Source organism: Populus nigra, chromosome 10 (assembly GCF_951802175.1).
Source record: "Populus nigra chromosome 10, ddPopNigr1.1, whole genome shotgun sequence".
Classification (NCBI taxonomy): domain Eukaryota; kingdom Viridiplantae; phylum Streptophyta; class Magnoliopsida; order Malpighiales; family Salicaceae; genus Populus; species Populus nigra.
In genome coordinates this window covers 5,240,508-5,265,170 of record NC_084861.1, presented here as the reverse complement: position 1 = coordinate 5,265,170, position 24,663 = coordinate 5,240,508, and the positions used below count along the sequence as shown (strand labels likewise).

The following is a 24,663-nucleotide window of genomic DNA, read 5'->3' as shown; positions in this document are numbered from 1 at the left end:
AAACATCACAAATCTTATTCTTTTTTTTTAAAAAAAGATCATCGCGCGATGTAGGATGAAACACACCTATCAATGAATTATCATCTTATTTTGGGACTTTCTAAACATGGATTGCAGCTCAAAATTCATTTTCCATGAAGCGCCAAAACCACTAACCCATGCAATTAGATTCTTCATCTCAACTTCTCAAACTAGAATCCAAAGCATACGGTGCTGGATCTGGTGGTATATATAGGAAGTTTTGAGGATTAATCTTTAAAGTTTTTTAATACCACTCATTTTAATTATTAACCTGAGTCTTCACATGAACTGATCTTAATTATTAAGATTTTAATTATTAAGCATACGGTGCTTAATTATTTATTTTAATTATTAATGTGACCCTCCATCAATTAATTTTTTTAATATGACCCTTTTGCTTATATTCCATCACTTAAAAAGGTTCTCCTGTCCAGATTCAAGATCTCAGTTTCTCTTTCCTGGTCCAGGAAATCAAAATTTCATAGATAAGAAAAAAATTGAAGATTATGAGAAAAATTATCTTGAGCTTGTTGACATATTGTTAAACAGAAAGATCAAAGTGGAAAATCAGGTAAGCATAAGGGTCATATTGCACTTTATATTTAGAAAACAATGTCATTGAGCAAATTTGAAAAAGTTATGCGTTCAATAAAGTATAAACCTCCGTCCCCTGACTCCGCGGAACAAATTCAAATCCGTGGATCATTTTCCGGGCCAGGCCAGCAATGCTAGTCTCACATCTAGAGATGGTGACGAGTGTCCACGAATCAAGTTTTTATTATATTTATATTCTATCAATTGTTTATTGAATAAAAATTCAGATATTCATATTTTCTTCATTAAATTTTAAATATCCATTCCCTAGGTGCTATTTATAATTCAACTTAAAATAAAAAAAAACTATGATAAACAATTATGTGATCCTGATACTTTTATATTTAACATTTTTTATCCTTGTAGTTTTTTATGTTAACATTTCACCCATGAAAATTTTATTTTCTTTATGTTTTAATTACTACAAGTTACGAATTGAGAGAGAAAGTCGTTAATTGTTTTATTTTTATATTTTATAATGATCTTTTTAAAATAAAATTATTAAAATAATATTATAACCAATTATGTTTATAACTTATAAATAAGACGAGAGTTGTTTATAATAATATTAATAATTTATTTATGAATATCATACATGAACCTAACATAAAAAAATTGTTTATGAGAATTTATTTAAAATAAAATATTCATTTTATTATTTTTATATAATTTTATCAAAGTTTTTATTTTTTTATACAATCAAATAAAAATTATATATATATATATATATGTTTTTTAAACCTGCTTTATAGTCCATGGTAATATTTTATTTAAAAAATCATGTTTACAATAAAAAAACAAGTTTCTAAAAAAAAAATACACAAATAGAATTCTCAATTTAAATTATTAAAATTCTTATGAACATCTATTCTAACTGGCGTTTATAAATATTTATGTTAATTATCATATAATTTAATAAAAATAAAATAAAAAAAAGCCCCGCAATAGCAACGCGTGCAAACTGGCGTTTTTATTTTTTAGGCAATAACTCACTATTTCTGCCGAATACCCCGTGGAGTTTATTTCTCAGGACGCCCTTTTATTTTATCCATCGCATCGAGCCCCCTCCTCTCCTTTTCTTAATCGCATTCTCTCTTTCCAATCCCTAATCAACGCGCAACTGCAAAGTTTCGACATTGCAGGTACGCACCCGATTTTTTTCTTGGTATTATTATTAGTTTCTCAATTTTTTTTGCTGTTCGACACTTGAAAACGAGAGTGAAAGGATTTGAGTTTTGATTCTTATGTGAAATCATTCTTTCGTTTGGTTGTTTCCCGGCTTTGTTTTTAAAATTGAACGGAACCAATGATTTATTAGGTTTAACATATTATTTTTTGTTAATAATAATAATAGTTTGTTAACACAGCAATGCATGTTTACTCTGTAAATCCTTCTCTCTCTTTTTTTTCTTGGCCATCCCTCTTTAATGACTGTAAGGATTTTTTTTTCCTGATAGTAAATGGGTTATTAAGGTTTTTCTTTTCTTTCCACTTTATGACAGTTTTTGTACTACATATATCATGTTTGGATATTGCTTGTCAATAGGTCTCTAGATGTCATGTAATGTCAGAATGTTAGATATTTTTCTGAAAAATAATTGGATTAAATGTCAGTCCCAATTAAATGATACTGGGTTCAGGGAATGTCTTTCGAAAAACTTGGAAAATCATCTTTATTTATCTTCGTGGTGGTGGGTTGTTGATTAGATTGTTCTTGGCTGCTAACTACCGGGAGAGCAGTGATTTCTAGTGAATGGAAGGGTGTTTCCACTACCTTGCTTACTGTATAAGTCGGGATTTGTTTGTTTTAGACTGTTTTAGAATTCCAGCTCATGGCTGAAGTGCTTTGTGTCACAAACTCAAGGGTTTCTTAACCTCTAATTAGAATGAACGAAGAATAGGGGATTGCAATAGTTTTCCTTTTCCTTTTAAGCGTGAATGAAGTGCTTCTGTACATGTATTGTTGATATACCTTTTCTACCCCTTCATTTGGTCTATGATCACTTACTTAGAAATCTCAATTTCTGTAGCTATACAATTTGATGGACAATCATGGATGAGAATGACCTTCCTTTTAAAGTGGGTCAGCTTGCAGAGGCAAGATCTTTTGCACAAGGTTACCGTGGTGCTTGGTTCCGTTGCAAGGTATGAACAAAGGTTTGCAGCGACAGATTACGTTTCTGAGTTATTTAAAGGCAACCAAATTCTTGCTGGTTGACACCAAGGAACAGAAAGAGCAACACATGATTGTGACATCTTCTTAGTCATCTTTTTTTAGATGAGATGTATATGCTTTGTGATGTCCTGGCAAAACCTTTTCTTTGACTTTGAGATTGGATGTTTCCAATTTTTTGAGGAAATTAAAGTTAATTTGTTAAACTGCTGATTTTATTTTCCTTTCTTCTTTTCTTTGAGAGTTTGAGCTACTTTCACTACTTCGAAGCATTATTTCACTAACTGTGAATGCCTGATATATAAATGCAAGTTAAATCTTTCATGTGGAAGATTTTAAAACTGTCTTGTAATCAAAGCTAGGTGGGACAGGTTCTAAAAGCCAAACTGCTCCCTGCTTTCTTTCTGCTGCAAAGTAAGAAGATGGAGAGCTTTTCACATCAGATCATTCTTCTCTTCTATGCTTTCAACATGCAAAGAATAACTACTGAGAATCAAACAATATCACATTATCTTAGCCAACAGAGATATTATATGACAATTCTAGTTGGGTAATCTTGTTAAGATGAACCTTTTCCAGTTATCTGCCATCACTGTGTGTTAAGAACCTATTATTTAGTGGTTAACAGGAGGATGTTAGAATTGAATATTTTGAAGTAATAGTAAATGCTTGAGTAGGCTACTGGCATCTATTCAGAGTTACATTTTGTTTCACAATTTATTAGTGAAGCCTGTTTCTGTAAGTTTTTTTTTTTTTTTTTTTTTTTTTGACTTTGAACACTTTTTTCTTTTCATAAATTTCTGCTTTTCAAATTTTGTGCTTTCCATCAGATAATAGATATTGCCCGGAGAGATTCTGGGATGCAGTATGCATTGCAATATTACGACTTTCCAGATGAAAGTAAGTGATCTCTCTCTCATGGCATGTTCTCAGACTGTTGTGATAATCTTCCTCTACACTTTGCATGTCAGTATTTTGACTGATTGATTAATGATACTTGTTATCATAACAAATCTAGTGACTCTTTCTAATGCTTTCCTAGAAAAATAAAAGTGCAAGCAACCTTAGTTATTGTAGAATGTTATTTGTCTGCCATCACTGTAAATATGTCCAATGTAATTGTAGAATCGTATGCTATAAATATGCTTGTTGAATTAGCTCTTGCTGGTCTGTTCCAATTTATGCGAGCTTTAACAATTATTTTGTTCATGAATGTAGAACTAAATTGGACAAAGCTATATCAATATCCAAAGCCTAGACTCAAGAATACAGAGAGGCAATTGATGGTGCGCCCTTGCTTTCCTTCTGTCTATCTTGAAAGCAAATTGTCTGAAATCAAGACCATCTCAGAATTGGTAGTCGCTGTGAATGATGTTTGGAAGGTGGGAGATTTTGTAGATTGGTGGACTGATGGTTGTTATTGGTCTGGAAGACTAACTAAAGCATTAGGAAATGACAAATATCAGGTAACATGTTTGTTCTATCTGGTTTTGATTCACAAGTTGCTCTGATGACACTTTGACTTGTGGGTCATTTGAACTTGTTGCGCTCTCAAGTTTTCTTCTTGTTACTACATTGATTACTTTATTTAATGTCATGTTGCGCTCTCAAGTTTTCTTCTTGTTACTACATTGATTACTTTATTTAATGTCATGTTGTGCTCTCAAGTTTTCTTGCTGTTACTACATTTATTACTGTATTTAATGTCATGTTGCTCTCATATTTCACACGCTGAAAATGCCTTGTAGTCAATTAGAGCTTATCTAGGATTGTAATTTTATGCTTTGTCTTGTTATTTCACAAGAGACCTTCCTTTTTTGTGCCACTAATTAGAATTGCATATAACTTAAGAGCTAATCTTTCTGAGCTAGTATTAGTTTAGTTCTCTATTGTTCTATCTAGTTCGTGATGATAGGTCCATTTGGATTTCAGAAGCACAAGGTTTGTGATTATAACTCTTAAAAATTAAACAACATATGCCTTAAAATTACACATTAAGCAACACAAAAGTGACTGTACAAGCACCAAATAATGTAAAATTTCTTGAAAATGTGAGTGCTTGCTTCACAAACTAAAATGTACAAATGAAAATTTTTATTGAGAAGCACTTCATTATATTGTGATTACATATCTTCTCTTAATTGCTATGTCCCCATCTAGGATCAATTGATTATGCTGGGAACATGAAACAAATGCTTGCTATCAAAAGATAGACTGGAGAAGCTTTTGGAGGGAATTAATATGATTCATATCTATTTGGTTAGGTTAGGTTTGGAGTCAGGATGTTAGGGATGAGACAGTTGAGACGGAATGCTAGGGATGAGACTAATTTGTGTTTGATATGGTGGATGATACAAAAAAAATTTCTGTCTTTGAGACGGAACAAAATGCTGTAAATGACTTTTTTGCCCATATATGTTTTTTCTTATGCGTATTATGTTTGGTAAGCGGTTTAGAGATTTTAGTGTGAGATGAACTGCTAGAGGGTTGCACAAAATATAAGGGCATAACGAGTTACATCTCAAACAGCTTGAATTTTTTGTTGCAATCCTTCTAACATCTCCTTCTATGAAGTTTTCCTATAGAGTTTCTCTTAATATCGTGCTTTATACTTGCTATTAAGTTGCTGTAAAAGTATTTTGCTGACTTTCTTGTCTATCCAAAAATGTTTGTACTTGTAGATTGAATTGTTTCCACCCCCTGCTGGTGAAGGGTCGTCTTATGAAGCTTCCTCCAAGGATTTCCGCCCATCCTTGAGTTGGTCTCCAGACAATGGTTGGACAGTGCCAATTCCTTCGGTAAATCCCTTGTACTCTTTTATTTTCTTATTAATAGCACTATATTTTATCGCTAACTGTTTTTAAAGGTTAGATATTTGACTGTGTCAGTGGAACTCTGAAACCTCTGTAACACCAATAAATGCTTAGTTTACATGAGTAAACATATATTGTGAGAGAGAAAGAATATTGATGCATTTCTAGTCATGGTAGTATTTGCTCCTTTACATTTATGTGATCTGAGGGGCTGTTTATGTATGTCTTGTTGTTCACCCTTTGATGGAATGTGATAAAATGACATGAGCAAGTGATGTTGAATTGCATGAACCAGAAAGTTAGACAACTGTAGAACACAATGTGGAATTGAATCTGGTTTTATCACTTATCACTGATGAATGAGTGTGTTCATGTTTGACAGAGATAGTACAGAATTAGATCCCTTTTTATGTAATTCTATTGTTTTTTTCTAATTCCCTATTTCCCTATTTTGGGGGTGGAGGAGAAAGAGAAAGACTTTGTTTTACTGATTGGTAAACATTAGCAATCTTCTTGCTGGTTAACTTTTGTGGGACATTGAGGCTGAAATGGTGAAGCTCATGGGTGATGAAATGGTGGAGCTCCTAGGTGCAGGAGAACTCACAATAGGAAATAAAGTCAACAAAACAAGACAACAATAAAAGGTTGCATGGCATTTATTTTCTCTTTAGAAAAAATTAATAAAAATTTAGGGAGACATTCAAATCACATTTATGGAATTGTTTGAGGAATTACTAAACATTATGATTCCTATAGTTCAAATACTGTTATTTCTTGAAGAATGGCTCTCCTACTTATCAGAGTGTGGAAGTATTCATTGACTTTTTCCATAATTTCTGTGTGTGGTTTGAAATTGTGCTTTGCAATGTGATAGTGGTTGTTATGGGTACACTTCATGCTTCCTTTTTATGTCAATGGTGAAATTGGGTATCAACCAACCTTTGTAAGTTGGAACACTAAAAGCTAGTTATCTTTGTTTATCTTGAAGTTTTATTAAATGGAGACCATGATTAATTTTTCCCCTTTTGAGCTGTAGTGTTCGATCTCATGTTATTTGAATCATTTATGATCTTGCTGTTAATGTTGGAGTCAATTTCTGTACGTGGTGGTAATTATCTATGCTCAATAATTTTGGCATTCTCAACTCTAATTCTCTGATTTCCCTAGCTTTTATTCATGATTGCAGTGATTATATGTTCAGGATCTACTGTCAGCCATTTTGCTTTATCTTCATGTCTTCTGTAGGTTCTAGTGCAATTTCTATCTTATTATATGTGGAACGCTCTTTCATACCTTCTTTTCGTGTAAGATTGGTTTTTTTTATGCTACAAATGGCTAATTCATTTTTCAATGCCTTGTTTGTTACAGGGGATCAACAATCATCATCCATGTGCTCGGTTGATCAAACCTGTGAATCAAGGTAATTTTTGATTGTTCAAAGTTTAAGAAACTTTATGCATATTGCATTCAAAATCTATACTGTCTTTTTATCTGCTGGCTTTAGGCTGATCCCAAAGTTAATATTGCATTCAAAATCTATTCTGTCTTTTTATCTGCTGGCTTTAGGCTGATCCCAAAGTTAATATTGCTTTCAAAATCTATTCTGTCTTTTTATCTGCTGGCTTTAGGCTGCTCCCAAAGTTAATAAGATCACCAAAATTGACTTAAAAAAAATAGTTGATAATGACGATATATTATTGGTGATTATTTGCTAAGATGAATATTTTATATTTGGTTTTAGGATACCAAATTTGAATGACCTGGTTTATAGTTGTTAAAACTTTGAGAAGATTTTAGGATTGTGAAAGTAGTAGGCAGGTGGAAGATTTGGTCAATGAATGAACTGAATGTGGAAAGGTGACGAGAGTTGCATAACATGTTATGGTGTTTTTCTGATTTTATTGCTTCTTCATCTTGGATTTCGGCTTCTAATATTCATTATGATTTTTAAAACAATGACTTGTTTTCAATATCAATTGTGTTTGGTAGCACTATTATGTTTATTTTGTCCCTTGAATAATTTTAATAATTAAATTAGGCTTTTAAGAACAACAAAAATGGTTTTATGTGTTTAGTTTTACTAATATTGCCACCATTATTTTCATAACTTTCATGAACTTATTATGATTATATTTATCGTAATCATATAATCACGATCAATCTTATCGTATCATTATCACTAACTATAATTATCACTATTTACCAATAAAGTAACAATCACTGTAAATTTGATATTACTCTTTATGCCTTGTCAATTATCATCACCTTTAGCATAATACCGTTGCCACCACCATCATTGCTATGCATGTTGATGCCATGATGCCACCATTTTATTATCATGATTAAATCACATAATATCATTAGTTTTTACCTTTTTTAATTTACTAAATATTATTATAATTCTTCAATTAAGTTTGTGCTAGAATTTTTCCTTCATATACTTTTAAGGAGATGATTTAATTTGTCCTTATGTAATTGGATAACTATCCACTATATATGTACATTTCTAATTGTATTTATTATATACGATGTGTGCCACCCAATTATACCATATTTCATTTTATCAAGTTTTTTCATTTAAATTGAAATGGTTGTATCTTTATTCCAAGAATATCCTTTTCTTGTACAGGAAAATAATTTTTTTTTTCAAAAAAAAAATTATTCTTTTAAGATTTCAATGGTTGAGTAATTTTTATTTATGTTTTCATTGATTTTTTTACTATATCCTTGTATAACTCAAGGATATTTTTTCAATTAGAAAAACAACCGAAAGATATTCTTGGAATAAAAAATTTAATCTTGCCATTTTGGATGAAAAGACATTGAAGAATTGGTTATTATACAAAGACATAATAAATGTAATTAGAAACGCAGAGTTTAAGTACACGCCATTTATCTTATCCTTTTTTTTTAAAAAAAAAAACTTTTATAAGACAGTAAACATAAAACAGTTTTTGTTTTAAAAAAAGAGAGGAGGAAATGACACCATATGGGCCTTTAGTTCGGTGATTGTCGTTTGCCTTTGTCTTTATTTTACTTCCATGACTGTTTTTGGGAACTTTTTGGCACAGCGACCTGATTTTAGGATTATTTTACTTGCTTGACATGGGAAGCATGATGGTTGCAGGGAGTCCCACAAACTTGGCAGTCCATGCAGCTGATAAAATGAGAAAGGACCCCGAAGATACAGTTAGAGCATCTTACGAGCTGAATGCTTCGCTTTCTTCCCATATTGCAACTAGTAGATATGAACTAATGGGAAAAGGGCCTTTGAACCCTGCTGCATCTAAGGAGACACGTACACCAGGAAGAAATATAGTGTTAGGTGTAACAAATGGTGGAGCTGCTAAATCTAGGTGCTCAGATAGTCAATCAAGTCCACAAGTTAGAGATGCATCTGCTGAAGTGGTGGAAGATGCTGGCGGAAAGGACAATGACGATAATGACCCCCCCCTGAAGAAGATGAGAACTGATGGAGGTATATGTTCGGATTCCACATTCTCAGATACGATTGGAGCTGCTGTTCTGGACCTGGAGGTGCTCGTTAACCGGGTAAAATGGATGAAGGATGCCTTGAAGTTTGGGATGCCTTTGTCAAATACTGCAAGACTGTCATGGAAGTTTTTGGAACACCGAGGACCTTCCAGACAAGAGTGATTGCATTTTAGAGACTAGCTTAGATGATCAGCTGCTATCAGTTGAAAAACCGAGGAGGAGCATTGACAAGTACTGATAAATCTTAACTTTACAATATCACCTGTAAATTTGTGCCCTCTAAAACTCCAATCTCGTAACAATTTTGCCTCTCAAAATCTAGAATCTTAATCACAATGGAGGTTGAATTATGGAGTCCTCCAAAACTCCTACCGTCTCAGGCTCTCATTTGGGATGAAGCCACCCCACTGGAGGTTGAAGTATGGAGTCCAAGCTCAAAACCATGACCCACGTTAGAACATGGCATGTGCGCACAGTCCAATCTCGAGCCAAAGTACCCACGAATTTCATTCATTAAGGGATGCCCAATCACATGCCCCCCTTCACCCTGAACAGAGCCAGCCTCAATAACTGAATCAGTTTCGAAGTTGTCTTCACCTGTAATTCCAAGGTAGAGGCAAAACATAATAAGCCTCCCACGATTCTGTTCTCGGTGCTGAAACTGAACCTACTTTGGCAGCAAAAATAAATAAATGAACTTAGTCTCGATTAATAAAAGCTTTCCTGGGTATACACTTGGCCATAAAATCCAAAAAAAAAAAAAGCACACCTGCCCGACTTTACTTGCATTGACTCATTTACAGTTGCCCTTCATCGATTCCAACCATAATTTTTAATTCTTTTAACATTATATTGCATCCTTAACCTAATCCTTCCACCCACTCTCTCTTAAAAATATTTAACAAAACCATTTAATGTTTCATTAATTCAACAAAATAGAGGGCTAAGACAATCTAAAACCCACAAATTCACTTCAATATCAAAATCACTAAATCCATATTTTTTGGAATATTAAGATGGAACGCGAGGATATTTCTCGCTGAAATTGCTCACTTAATAAAACACACAAGTCGTTGAGAGAGTCTAGTAATTATTAATAAAGACCAGTTGGAAAGACAATATTCAAAAACTGTAAGATGTTGAGGACAAAATTGATCGATCAAATTAATAAGGTGTGATATTAGAAACAAGGTAATCTCCTCTTATTAATAAATAATAATAATAAAAAGAATACACAAATATGAGAATAAGCCAATGGAGAGAGTCCCTTGCCGCTCAGTCAGCATTCAAAATATTGGATTCAACGACAATCCGGTCCATTTATTAATTACAGAACCTGCCACTCCTTTTCCACTTCCATATCAATTTCCAAATTCCAAAACGACGCTTCAACACCCGAATCGTTTCTCTCTAACCAATGGAGCCCCCGATACTCAGACTGACGGTGGAGCTTGGCCATAGAGAAGGCGAAACCCTGGAATTCAGACCCGGATCCACTGTCCGAATAGGCCGGGTTGTCCGTGGCAACAATGTCACTATCAAAGACGCCGGCATTTCCTCCAAGCACCTTGTAATCGTATCAGAATCAGGAAAATGGAGCCTCCAAGACCTCAATTCCTCCAACGGCACTACTCTCAATTCCACTGTTCTCTCTCCCTACAAATCCTTCGATCTCCGCGACGGCAACACCTTCAAACTCGAGGAGCTAACTTCAATCCTCGTCCAAATCAACGTTCATGAGGAAACCTCGCAGTTGAGACGCAATCCGAGGAGACGAGTTAATGAATTGAGTAAAGTAAGACCGGTCGCAGCGATTCGGTTCCGGAGAGGAAATGAAGGCGAGAGAGGGAGTGCCGAAAATTGGAGAAAGAGAATGTTGAGAAATCGGAGGGAAAATGTGAAGTGATAGTTGTTCCGGAGGGGAAAAGGGAGACCGAGGAAGCCCAAGGCTTTGGAGAAGAGTTGGAAAGCGCGGTTCCTGCTGAGGCAAAGAGAGTGAATTTGAGCCTTGAGGAGTACTAGAAGCAGAAAGAATGAAGATTGTTTTGTAGGGGGAGGAAAAGGAATTTAAAGGGAATGCCAGTGGAGACAATTTGGAGAAGTTGACATTGGAGGAATGGTTTGATTCCATGGAGCTGAGTCCAGAATTCGTAGCCGAGAGGGAAATTGTCAAGGTCTGGTAAAATCTATTGAAATTAGTTAGAATCCGACAGCCTCGAACTTCCTCTTTTCTCGGTTTTTCTGTTTATTTAGTTTAATATTCCGTATACTTATTGGAAGATCTTCATCCATATAATCTTGCGATCCAAGCTGAAGGTTCAGTCATTTTTGTCCAGGGAAAATATGAGAAATTCAAAGAAGTGATAGAAAGGTCCCCAGAAAAAGACCCCGGCACCAGTAACAGTCCAGACCACCCCGCTGTCATCGATGTAATGACAGGCAGTTCAGTTCTTTCCAGGTATTTGACGGCTGACTAGTGACTAGTATTCTCGTACAAGTCTATACATGCATCTCGAGATTGTATGCTTTTACTTTTCATGAGTTGATATGCAGCAGCCCATGCGACATAAATACTACTGAAATTGAATTTTATTATGGTGATGGTGATCATACATGTTCTGCGATTATTAAAGACCTTATGCTCATGCGTGGAACTTCCGAGTGAAGTATAGCTCTTTATTATGTTAAAAATAATAATAATTCAAAAGCATAAATAATTAGATGAGATATAATAAATAATTTTATATTGTTTTTAAATGAAACGCGTCAACTAAATTCATGGAGTATTGTGCAAAATAAATAAATAAATTGTCTTTACATAAAAAAAACAATTTGCTGTAAGCAGTCGAAATAAAAAACAAATACAATAAACAAACATATTGTTTCTTAAGAAATAATATAGCCCCAGCTGGCTGCGCGTTTAAGGGGTAAAAATCCAATGAGCCTTAAGTTAGGCGAGCTCCAACTAGCCATTTACCATAATAACTAATGATGCCCCACATGTGGATGGCTGATAAATTTAAGGAAATATAGGCTGTGATTGTTTAGTGGAAAGTTATTTTAAGGAACTTATTTTTAAAATTTTTTTATATTTGTTTGCTATTAAAAAAGTTAGTTAATAAAAAATATTTTCCAGTTAATGAAAAATTTAACTGGTTTTCAGAAAAGTGTTTTTCTAGAAAATTTGGGCAGAAAATACTTTTTGAAAATTGTAAAAAATTTAGAAATGTTATATTATTTGCTGATTATATCAAATTTGGTTCTCAAACTTTTGATTGTTATATATATTTTGTTTTGAATATTTATTTTTTAATTTCATCTCTTAAAATTTAATTTTTATATTAACTTTGGTCATCATTTTTATAATTGTTATTTGCTTTTTTCTTATTATGTTTTAATTGAAATTTTTTATGTATCAAATTTGATCCTCATTCTTTTGATTGTTACTTATTTTATTTGAGATAATTTATGAAATGTTTATTATTATTATTTTAATTTCTTCATCTTTTATTTTTTTTATTTTTTAGATTTGATCTTTATTATTTTGATCATTAGTTATTTTATTTGAGATAATTTATGAAATTATATTTTTTTCAATTTCATTATCATTCAACTTTTTAATTTGTAAGATTTATTCTTCATTATTTTAATAAACTTGAAAAAACTAAAACATTAATAAGTTATTTTTCAGTTCATTGTCCATGACATAACTAAATACTGGAAAATGTTTTTCAACTTATTTTTCATTATACTATCAGACATCAGAAAATATTTTACTTTTCTAGAATTTACTTTCCAAAAAATACTACTTTTCAGCAAACAAACGAGTCCATAATACCAAAATATTGATTGAATTAATCACTATTTAGCTACATTGGTAAGATTGTATAGTGTGACACCGAATGTAAGTGCTTGCCTATATTGATTAAATAGTGCTACTTTAATTCAGATAAGTTTTATTTTTTAAAAAATATATTTTTCGCTTATTTAAATTTTTTGGAAGTAATATACAATTATCAAAACAATGTGTGTCAGTAGCTTTAAGTTTCTCTTCAAAACTAGATATTTTTTTTTCCCAGTAAATCTCGATCCGCTATAAATTAACGAAACAACTGTTATATTTGATAATTTATACCGAAACATTCCAATGATGAATAATCTTAGGGAACTAGAAGAACATGTCCGTCCTCATTTTTTTTGGAATATATTTAGCATAAAATATATAGCGTCAGGAGAAAACACTGTAGCACTATAAAGATTAATGTGAATTATAATAATAAATTGCTAAATCAGTCTAGAAGACTAAATTTAGAGGTAAAATGGTATTTTCCATGTAATTAATTTACTATTTTTATTTTAATTAAGATTATAATAGTATTTTTTTACAGTAAAATTTCTTCAGCACCCCTAAAAGCAAAAAATCATATGATTAGTCTTTAAAGTTTTTGCTGAGATTTCACATTTTTTATCACAATAAATTTACTAAAATAACCTTAGTTTCAAAATTTAATTGAGCTTTTTTGGGGCATTTTCATATTTTAAATTAGGTTTTTTTGTTGTAATAAATATCTTTGAGGTGTAAATTAGTCTTTTTAATAATTAAAAATATAAAAAACCTTCCAAGTGCATGAGATAAGCCACGTTGCTTCAGCGACGCTTCCACCGTCATATAAAGGTTAAAAATTTGCTTCTGCCGTGCTATTCGATTCTTCTTGGCATTCTCTTTCTTGAAGGACGACATGTTCGGTTTTGGTAGACAAATTATTGCTCGTGCCCTTTTTTTTGTTTTATTTTTTATTTTCTTTCTCTTCTCCTTCGAGATTTGTGTCGGACATTTAGAATCAGTTATTTTAATTAAGGTTATAATAGTTTTACCATAGCTATCTTGAACATTGAATCAGTTATTTTCGGGGGCGTTATTAGAATCTTCCTTTCAGGAACCGGGGAGAGGATGTTGATACTATTTATGAATTATGCGATTGTTGAAGGAATGCTTAAAAGGAAGGACAAGGGGCGGATTTCATCATCAGTCACTCTCCGATCTACTGTATTTTCAATATTTTTCTTGTTTTTAGGATATATTTTTTTAATGTAATAATAACCAACATGTCACACATTATTATAAGAATACGCACGCCTTTGTCTTCTACCTTAATTCTCCATTTCTTGGTTCTTTGATCTGCTTTTTCTCTCATTTTGAAAGTAGTAGTCATTAACATGAAATTAGACATAGAGAGCGAGTGTTGTCGGAACTTGGTGATGTTGATTTAGACAGACAAAATCCTTGTTGGAGTGACACTTCTGGCTTTTTCACCAATGTTCGTGGAAACAGTGTAATGGAAGGCCTGTATTTCTTTATCTCCGAGTGCATGGGTATAGCTGCTGTTTCGAGGGATGTCATGAGGAGGCAGAGGAATTAATTCATCCAAGTTCCAAGTTTTAGCTAATAAATTTCTAAAGAAGCCTTTTGTATCTTCTTAACCTGTTTCGGCACTTCAATGAGTTTTATTCACTCAATAGCTGTAAGCTCTAAAAGACGTTCCGTCTTCTGAACCAGGTTTCATCATCATGGTTTATGGTCTTTTCATTCATTTTTCTATCTTCCCTTCTGAAACATTTTGAAGAGATCCTCTCCACAGGAGCCTCGATCCAGACCTGGTTGAATGAGCAGCGCATATGGATGATGAAGTCAGTCACCGCATACACACTCGGCAGTTTGGATGCCATTTTGAAATGCGTTGGCATGAGGGAAGCCAGTTTCCTGCCGATAAATAAAGCTGCAGATGATGAACAATTTCGCATTATATCAAATGGGAAGACTGAATTTCCAAGCATCAACAATGATACTTACGCCAATTGTTTCATTAATCATTCTGAACATGGTTTCCTTCATTGGAGGAGCTGCTAGGATATTCATCGAAGGAAGTTGGAATGATGAGACGTTTGGACAAGTATTCCTATCACTTTACATATTGATGGTAAACTACCCTGTAATTGAAGGAATTTTATTGAGGAAGGGCAAAGGACGTGTTCCAACTTCAGCCACCCCGTTGCCTCTTGTAACCACCATTTTCTTAGTGTGCTTCGGACATATGGATCTAAAGTGTTAAATTGCCATGAAATCTCATTCACCCTATAAGCCAACATGTTCCAATGTGAATCAGACTTTCTCTCTTGGACTACATCCTTTTCTCGCAAGACAGCGAAAATTGAGATTATAGGCAGATGAGCACCACATCATAGATAATGGTCTCATATTTCTAGTCCTTGAAAGGTCATTTTCTGGGGATGCAGGGTATCCTCTGCATCGATGCTATAATAATTAGCTACTTATTGCACAAGATTTTATTTGTTTAGGATGTTATGAGTTTATTTTTCAAGTTCTTTACAGCATTAAATTAACAAGTCATAGGTGCTCCAAGATCCAAGCTGATCAAGTAATTTTATTCATAAAACCCAATTCACTATTTGGAGATTAAACCCAATGGATTAAGGTTAAACTGCCCTGTATTGTGACAGGATGCAAGTATAAACTGAAACCCAAATGAATCAATGTATTTCTGAACCAGTTAGTTACAAGAAGCCCAAGGCCTCCCTGTCAATCCCTCTTTAGTCCCTACCATACTGTTAAAAAGCAGTCCTACGTTCACATGCATCCTCTCACTCTCATTTCATAAAGATCAATCACCGCTCTAACTGCGCCTCTCCCTTTCAACACTGAAACCTCACAAGAAAACCGCCAGCAAAAAACCTACCTCTCCTTCTCCGGAAGGTTCAAGACAGAAGGAAGACTGTTCTCAGGAAAAATGCCACGTAAGGAGCTCTTATCTTCTCCAACTTAAGCCCTCCTTCATTGTCAAGCTCCCTGTAACTCCATACCCAATTCAACAAACCAAAAAAAAAAAAAAACTCTCGAGACACCTATTCGAGATCGAGACACAGCCAGCTTCATGGCTCACTTCCAAGACCAAAGAACCAAATCCCAAAGGGTTCAATACCCAGTTGACTCAAACGCATACAAAATCTTGGACGAGATTGGTGTCGGCGTTAGTGCCACAGTTTACAAAGCAATATGCGTCCCCATGAACTCAACTCTTGTTGCAATCAAATGCATTGATCTTGATCAATCTCGAGCCGATTTTGATAGTGTCAGACGTGAAACCAAGACCATGTCACTTCTTTCACACCCTAACATTCTTGAATCCCACTGTTCTTTCACTGTTGATCGCCATCTTTGGATGGTTATGCCTTTCATGTCTGCTGGTTCTCTCCAATCCATAATCTCTTCTTCTTTCCCTGATGGCCTACCAGAGCCATGCATAGGTGTAGTTCTCAAGGAAATTCTAAACGCATTGTCTTATCTTCATGATCAAGGCCATTTACACAGAGATGTCAAGGCCGGCAACATCCTTATAGACTCAAATGGAAAAGTAAAGCTCGCAGATTTTGGCGTATCAGCCTCAATTTACGAGTTGAACACCCTTGAAAGGTCATCCTCATTGTCTTGCTCATCAAGAATGAGGTTAACTGATCTTGCAGGGACGCCATATTGGATGGCACCAGAGGTTATACACTCCCATACAGGTTATAGTTTCAAAGCTGATATATGGTCTTTTGGTATCACTGCATTGGAATTAGCCCATGGTCGCCCTCCTTTGTCTCACCTTCCTCCTTCAAAGTCTTTGATCATGAAGATAACAAAGAGGTTTCGGTTCTCTGATTGTCATGATGAGAATCACAAGAAAAGTTGCAGGAACAAGAAGTTCTCTAAGGCTTTTAAAGATATGGTTGCTTCTTGTCTTGACCAAGACCCTTCAAAGAGACCTTCTGCTGCAAAGCTTTTGAAGCATTCTTTTTTTAAAAACTGTAAAGGATTAGACTATTTTGTCAAAAATGTTTTGCATGGGTTGCCTAGTGTTGAAGAAAGATTCAAAGAAGCCAAGGTTTTAAGTGGGATATCAAGCCAGAGTGGTACTGATGTTGAAGAAGAAGAGGAGGGGGATATTGATGGTGACTCTGTGATTCAACATGTGAAGACTAGAAGGATTAGTGGCTGGAACTTCAACGAGGAAGGATTCGAGCTTGACCCAGTATTCCCTACTGACTCAAAAAATGATTCAGTTGTGAGACAGGTTCGTTTTGGAGGTGAATCCATCATTCAAGATAAGAAAATTGAGTTCAGCGAGTCAGACGGGTCAGGTGATTTAGTTGACTCGGCCAAGCCATCAATCCTGAATTCACCAGCTCCAGTTAAAGAAGAGATGAACCAAGTGGGAGATCATATTGGTGTAAATATGAGTGGTGTGGGAGGAATTGTTGAGGGTTTAAATCAAGTGACAATGTTAGAGGGTTTAGTGGCATTAAAGAGGAGTTTGGAGGAGCAGAGAAGGCATGTCGCAATTATAATTGGTCTGTTGGGAGGGGAGACTGATGGAGAAGACCAAATGGTGCAAATGAATGAGAATCTGAAGGAGGAGTTGGACATTGAGAAGCAAAAGAACTTGAAGCTGGAGATGGAATTGGAGTTTATTAAGATTGTGATTTCTGGTGCATTTGCTGCTGCTTCATTTCCTAATTGAGAGTTTTTCATTGAAGCATTGACTTTTTGGGGAAGATGGGATTTTGGCGTCTCAAGCTTCTGATTTCTTGTGCATATAATGTTTGATTTCATAGGATTAGTAAAAAGGAAAAACTAAGCCTTCACATCTTTTTATTTATTTACTTGCGTTCCTTTCTAGTTTTTAGCAACAGTAGAGGACAAATTGGCTTTGAGACTTCGATCTGGTTTTCAATTTTGTCTTCAGGCTCAGTAGGATCCCTTTTGTAGATCTTAATGCATGCAATGAATGAGATGCAATATGACCTTTCGCTGTCAATCTCTTATACAACTTTGATCTTTTGTTTTTTTCAGTCAGCAATTGAGTCTGTGCCTTCTCTTGACGTGGTGCTATTTTGTGTTGTGTGTTGATATGGGGCTCAGCTCTAAGAGGAGCCAAGTTTCTGTCTGTATACAAAACTAGAAAGCGTTGCTTTTTGTCTGTATACCTTTTGTTTTGCCGGTAGAGTTTACAGTTGTGTTCATGCTTGCAATCATATGCATATGCATAGCTTTGAAATAACACTCGCATCTGTGTGAGATCCAAAATGGTCCTGTTTTGGTTCGACCGATTGTTCTTTTTTTTTTAACATATTCAGTTGATAACACCCAGTTGATCGGGACATATTTTAATTTTAGCCCAGCCCCTACCAGAGTGGATTTCCCACTCTTTCAAGTTGAGCCTGTGGGATTGGAAGCCTGAAGCTTGTTATACTGGACCCTTGCTAATTGAAACTTTGTTGGGTTTTCTTATTCTAGTTCACAAATAAGGAAATAATTGTCCAGAAATTGCTGTCTGCCATTGCAAATTGTGACCGGTAGTGGCTGAATGGAACAGCCTGGTTTCTGCAACGCAGAGCCCTTGTCCTCGGAGGTGGCTGAGACAGCCTTGGGCTGACTTCACCCAGATAACACTGACGGTGGTAATGGGGAGTGACTACAAAGATGGACTAGGCCCAACAATGACATCTATTAAAGCTGAAAGAAGCCCAACCGTAACATTTCATTATTTTATGCATTCCCTTTTGCGTTCTTGATTTTTTAAGAAAAACTCAAAGGAGAACTGGACTCCGAAATCAAGGATTACAAAACCTTAGAATAACAACTTACAGGTGTTTCTGAAAAATAAGTGATACTCAGTGGTAAGTAGAATACCATAAGCAACAAGCCAGCCCGCACCTCTGTTGGCTTCCATGTACAAATAAGAACCAGCTTAAGTGTTTGTGGTAAAACCCAGAAACACAAAATCATTTGTGTACATAAGAAAGGGCAATATGAAAATATTACTGCAAAGAGGGCTGGGCTTGAGTTCATGAAGCCTTATTATCGAACAAATAGGCCTAAACTTTCCTGGTAGAAGGCCTACAATATATCAAGCAATTTTTAACCTGAACTTCAAGTCTAAACTTTTTGAGCAGGTGTGTCCTCTTTATGCTTCTCTAAGAGATAAACATGGCAAACGATCTCTTAACACTAGCTCGGATTTTAAGGTCAATGAAGATGTTCACTGTTGTTAGACGCTGAACTTCAGCTGCTGAAGAGACAGCCATCAAGTGGAACATACTTTAATTTCGATTCCTATATTGAAACAGCAACTAAATTAAATACATAAGAGTATTTATTTTATCTACTAATATTGGACCCGTCTTTCTTCTCCCGCTTTTTTGTCGATGACAAACTTGGAAACCACACCATTGGAGCAGGCTCATATTTTAAAAACCTTTTTGGTGTAGCTCTCAATATTTAATTATGAGTGGAGCAGACGGCAACGGGTTACACTGCGGGAAAACCCTGCAATTTCGGCTGTTGAACCTCATAACATCACAACTATATTTAGCACACTATGGGCTCACCTCACTAGCCACTAGTTTTTCAAGAAAGATAAGCTAAATGTGGCACGATCTTTTGTACATATGGGTTCACTCTACCTCCTTTTCACTTGAAAATGGCAAGGAAATCTTGGAGCACTGAGATAACCTGTCTTTCAAGTACATGGAGTTGTGTAAATCAGAGCTTTCTGGAATGAAATTAAACTGGAAAGGTTGCGGTACTCATAAATACTGTAGCAACTAACCTCCTACCGATCTTCATTGGTTATAGCCCTTGAATATGCAAAAAGATAAACAAGATCCAAGAAATCCAACGAAGAGAAAAAAGAGGGAAATAAACAAAATACCAGGAAAGGGAGTTTGGGCCAAACATTGCATATAATATACATCAATGATGATGCTCTTGTTGGAAACCAGCTCCCCTCCTTTTGTGATCATTTTCGTAATATATTTGAAGGTAAATCTTAATTTACGCTCCTGAAGTTTATGAGGTGTTTCAGTTTCACCTAAAGAAGTTCGTTTGTTTCAATTAACCTCCACTATTTTTGTTATCCTTTCAATTTCCCTAGCCTTCCGTCCATATTCTATTTATTTTCGTCAGAAATAGTAACAAAAAACGGTGCCTAAATTGCAATTTCATCCCAAAAGTTTATGGATTGCCTATTTAGCAACCATGAACAATTTGAACATCAAAATCATCATTTTTAAAATATTTCTTTTATGTTAGAAAAAAGGTAAAAAATATTTTTTTTCCCATAAAAAATATCAACAGGAACTTTGACAATACGAGAAGAAGGTTAAGTCGGGAACAAATAAGATAAAAAAAAATTACCAACACTATCAAGAACTAGTGTAGCTATCTCTTCTACACACTCTCACTAGCATACATATGATGTATGCATATTTCTAATTATTCATTAAGATCTATTAACAAATCTTGAATAAGAGTTCCAAGAGAAAAAAAATTCGGAATCTCATATAATTGGAATGGTAGCTTGAAGAAAAGTTTAATATCACTTAAGATGTGATTTTTCTTCAAAGTTTTCATTTTTTTAATTTCAACACATTTAAGTTCTTTTTATTTTTTAATACTACTTTATAGATGATAGTGAGATATATATTTCATAAATTTTATAGACGAAATTTAAATCTACACACGTTTTTTCATTATTATCACTTAAGAAAATGGATGAATAAGAGAAAGTGAAACGATTATTTAAAGTTATGGAGATTAATTGAAATAAATCAAACTTTTTAAGATAAAATTATAAAATTTACCTTATATTTTACTCTGCATCTTAAAAATCGTAAGCTCGAATAGTGAAAATTTGCCCCGAGGCTCTTAATATTATTTTAATAAATCAGACAAGAGATTGCGGATTCAAGACTTGATCTCTCTTTAATTTTAAAAAAATATTGTTTCGTCCATGTGAATAAAATGAGATAATTATTTGTATATTAAACCCATTGCTATAAATATGCGTTAATCCGTACAAAACAAAATATGGGTTTATGCGATCCTATACGATGATCGGTGTAGTCCAAGAACGTTAAAAGTTCTACTTTTTTTTTTTGTCGAAAGAAAATGTGATCGACCAATTATCGATCAATCTTTAACCTTATAGCAGTGAGTTCTTAGGTTACGGATTCAAGTCATTTTTCTCGATACTAAAATATTTTAGTTTGAAAAACGTTTTAATTAGAAGAGAAAACTAGAGAAGCCCTTCAAATTCATATTCAGTTCTCTTTTCATAATAATATAATTTTTTTTTATCTTGCTAACCACTAACCACGTACTAACCCATGAACATTTAGCTACTGCTTGTGGATTATAGGACCTTAAGCGTAAAAAACAAAAAACAATTATATGCATTATAGCCATTTCACCAAAAAAAATAAAATATTGTGCGATGAGGAACTTCCCGTGTGAGTAATGTTATATAAAGGAAAGACAATTGTGAAAATAAGAAATATTGGTGAACTGACCGAAAGAAAGAAAATGCAAGAAATCTGACTCCGCGCATTTTCGACAAGGAGAATAAGAAATTTTACGACGCATCAATTGCTGGGTTACCCTTCAATTCTCTGGCGTTTCTTTTTATCTCCTGTTTCGGTTTTAAAAGAAAAAAAGAAAAATCAATTTCTGGGTTACAAAATGCACGTCCTTTTTTTTCTTTTTTGTGTGGGTTACATGGACTGTAAAGAGGAATACTGTTCATAGCGTCTGTCACGGATGGTAAACGTACCGGCGCACGGAGGAGGAGAATTCAATACTTTGATTGTTAAGTACGTAGTGTTAGGAGTGATGGAATTAGTAATATGCATGATAACATGCAGTGAAACTACATTATTTAGGATCTCATGATGAACTAGTGGCCTTGTGGAGGGGGCATTGACAAACAACAGAATTATTATGTGTTCCTCGCTGTTGTTATCATTATCATAATGTTGCTAGGGTCCAATATTTAGGTGGTGATTAAAAAAAAAATACTAATTAAGCTCGTTTGACCTTCGGTTAATTTCAATCACATTGGTTAACAAACAAGGCCCCTCTCTCTATCTTCTCGGTTATTTCCATGTATTCTAAAAATCAACCAATCATATCCAGACAAGTCATCGAGCACATCGAGCTGTGCCATCTACGCATTGCGCTTCAGTTTTCATTGCACAAAAATAAGGCTACTGTGTACTGTAGTAAAACTTAAATAGAAGTGAAAGGTATCCAATAATTCATGCTAGATTTAGCATACAGGTAATAACCTGGCAGGCCGGGGTTTTAGTACATTTAGTAAGCAGTGACCAAAACATGTGGAGCACTTTGCAGGGGATGAGTAACCAGCTCTAATGGGATCTTCAGCTTTTGGTTGGGAATTTGATGTGCTCTTTGCTTCAACTTTATTAATCTCCACTTCTCTCCCTCTCAAGCCCAAAACCCAACTCTATATATAGTGTGCATAATTTGGTCAGTTTTGTTTCTCTCTCTTTCTTCTGTACTATTTAACTTTTGAGAGACGGGTTTTTACTTTCGTTATTTGCGATATGATTTGAGCTAGACTGTTGTTGGTTTTTCTTTCTATCTTGATAGGTCTCACTTAACCATAAAGAACTCATGGAGAGGAACAGTTTGAGTAGCAACGTGAATGGCCATAGTAATATTGGAAGTAGAGCGTGCAACAACAATGACAAGAAGAAGAAGCTTAGAGATTCATGGAACTTTAGCAGCTGCCAAAGCAATGGACATGATTATCTTGGTGGGCTTTCTTGGCCTCCAAGATCGTACACGTGTAGCTTCTGCAAAAGGGAATTTAAATCTGCTCAAGCTCTCGGAGGTCACATGAATGTTCATAGGAGAGACAGAGCCAGGTTGAGACTGTCACCTCCAAGGGATGAACAGTGTCCTATTCTGACCCTTAACCTGAACCCTAACCCTAGTTTCTGTACTCCATTCAATCGCACAATACCATCCTTGGTTTCTCCTCCTCTTACTGAACTATCTACCCCATCTTTAGCTTCCGAAGTCAAGAAATGGACCGTTGGTGGTAACCCTCTCGACCCTTCAAGCCCCAACCTTTCTGATTTAACAACAAACGTGAGCAGAAAATCCTTCTTTGAAAACTTCGATGGTTTCACAAGACAAGATGGATTCAAGATCTGGAATAAGGGTGAGATTGTGAGGTTAGATTTGGATATTGGTCTTGTCAGTGACTCCAAGGATGATTTGGATTTGGAACTTCGACTGGGATCTCTTAATTAGGTGAACATGGGCAGCCTCATCAACGCAAACTAACACGTTAAATCTTGGAAGCTTGTAGTTGCACCAGTTGTGAGATTATGTATTATAAGATGTCTTTATGTTAATTATTAATCCTCCATAGTTTCTTGCAAAGTTAAGTAGATGTCAATTTCACATGTTATATGTTCTGTTATTAAGTCTCTTTTTCGCTTAATCATGTCAGTAATAATGTTATCTAGATTTTCTGTCAGCATATTATATAGTTCAGCTAGTATAACTCTTGTCTTTTGTATATAGGATATATATATGTTTAGCTTCAGTTTTGACTGTGATATCTCCCATTTCTTTAGAGAGAGAGAGAGCCGTTGGGTGTGAGATGGAGGATTTTGATGATTCATCCATGAAAAGAATGTCGGGTTTTTTTTCTTTTCTCCTTTTTTGTTGTTGTAATTTTTCTCCTTTGTAGGTAGCGTGGATTGTGGTTCTTGTTAGGTTAACTGTAACTTAAAAACAAAAGGAGTTATTCTAATTAAAAATGGAAGAAGTAAAACTCTTCCAGTAGATATATTTACACTGTATTGTGATTATTCTAAATAGAAGAGAGACCGATCATGCAGTTTAGGATTCTTGAAGAAAGATAATATGGAAGAAGAAGAAGAAGAGGTGGATGGGAATAGAGAAACATAGGAGGTCTTCCTGCTCTACCAACAGATTTCTGAGAGGTTTATAGCCACCGAACCAAATTAAAGCGAGGGATGTGTAGCAAATTAATAGCATCTTAGGTGGTTGACAAAAGTTATTAATTATATTTTATGAGTATGTGCGTGAATGATTTATATATAAATGTTGTTTTTTAAATCTATTAAAATAATATTATTTTTTATTTTTTATATTAGTATATGAAAAAAAAACAGCATTGAGATCACATGATGTTGCATGAACTATGATATAAAAAAATATCAAATAAATTATGTGGTGAGGTTAGAAGATTTTTTTGTTGTAGATTAGAGAGTGTTTTTATTTCTTAATTAAGATGCTCTCTCAACCTAAAAACAGCAAGGCTTGAAGTTTGTGCTGAAATTAATTATTATGTAAAAGGATGAGGTTAGCCAAGTCAAATCATTGACTGTTGAATCAAAACAACTTTGATATCAAATTAAAGTATAATTAATCGCACATGGTAAGCCGCCGACCCCTCCCTTTTTCTTCCCTAGTTTGTAATCATTGTTCTTTTGCCTTCCATTATAATCTAGAGATAAGCAGCTCTGCCTCTATGGCAGTTGACGGAAAGATTTCGAAGCTAAATGTCTTCGTTGAATATCATGGGGAGAGGGTTATGTCGAAGAAAAGCACCGAGCTTTCGTTTGAAACTTAGAAACCTCCAGCTATACGTACAAGATGATGGGAAT

The 24,663-nt window shown here is 34.6% G+C and overlaps 3 protein-coding genes and 1 pseudogene across 3 annotated transcripts; all 4 read left to right on the top strand.

The window, feature by feature from the left end:
* Positions 1-1,569: 1,569 nt before the first annotated feature.
* Positions 1,570-9,413, top strand: LOC133704349 (uncharacterized). Its single transcript, XM_062129156.1, has 7 exons — positions 1,570-1,757; positions 2,646-2,760; positions 3,619-3,688; positions 4,007-4,254; positions 5,470-5,586; positions 6,970-7,021; positions 8,729-9,413. Exons 2-7 carry the CDS (start codon positions 2,668-2,670, stop codon positions 9,256-9,258), a joined length of 1,110 nt encoding a protein of 369 aa, XP_061985140.1. The 5' UTR covers positions 1,570-1,757; positions 2,646-2,667; the 3' UTR covers positions 9,259-9,413.
* Positions 9,414-10,339: 926 nt separating this feature from the next.
* On the top strand, positions 10,340-11,728 carry LOC133705119 (FHA domain-containing protein At4g14490-like; annotated as a pseudogene).
* A 4,091-nt stretch (positions 11,729-15,819) lies between these two features.
* On the top strand, positions 15,820-17,972 carry LOC133705042 (serine/threonine-protein kinase BLUS1). Its single transcript, XM_062130134.1, has one exon. The coding sequence runs from the start codon at positions 16,047-16,049 to the stop codon at positions 17,673-17,675; it is 1,629 nt and encodes a 542-aa protein (XP_061986118.1). The 5' UTR covers positions 15,820-16,046; the 3' UTR covers positions 17,676-17,972.
* A 4,658-nt stretch (positions 17,973-22,630) lies between these two features.
* LOC133704983 (transcriptional regulator SUPERMAN-like) lies at positions 22,631-23,275 on the top strand. Its single transcript, XM_062130065.1, has one exon. It carries the CDS (start codon positions 22,631-22,633, stop codon positions 23,273-23,275), a length of 645 nt encoding a protein of 214 aa, XP_061986049.1.
* Positions 23,276-24,663: the final 1,388 nt, after the last annotated feature.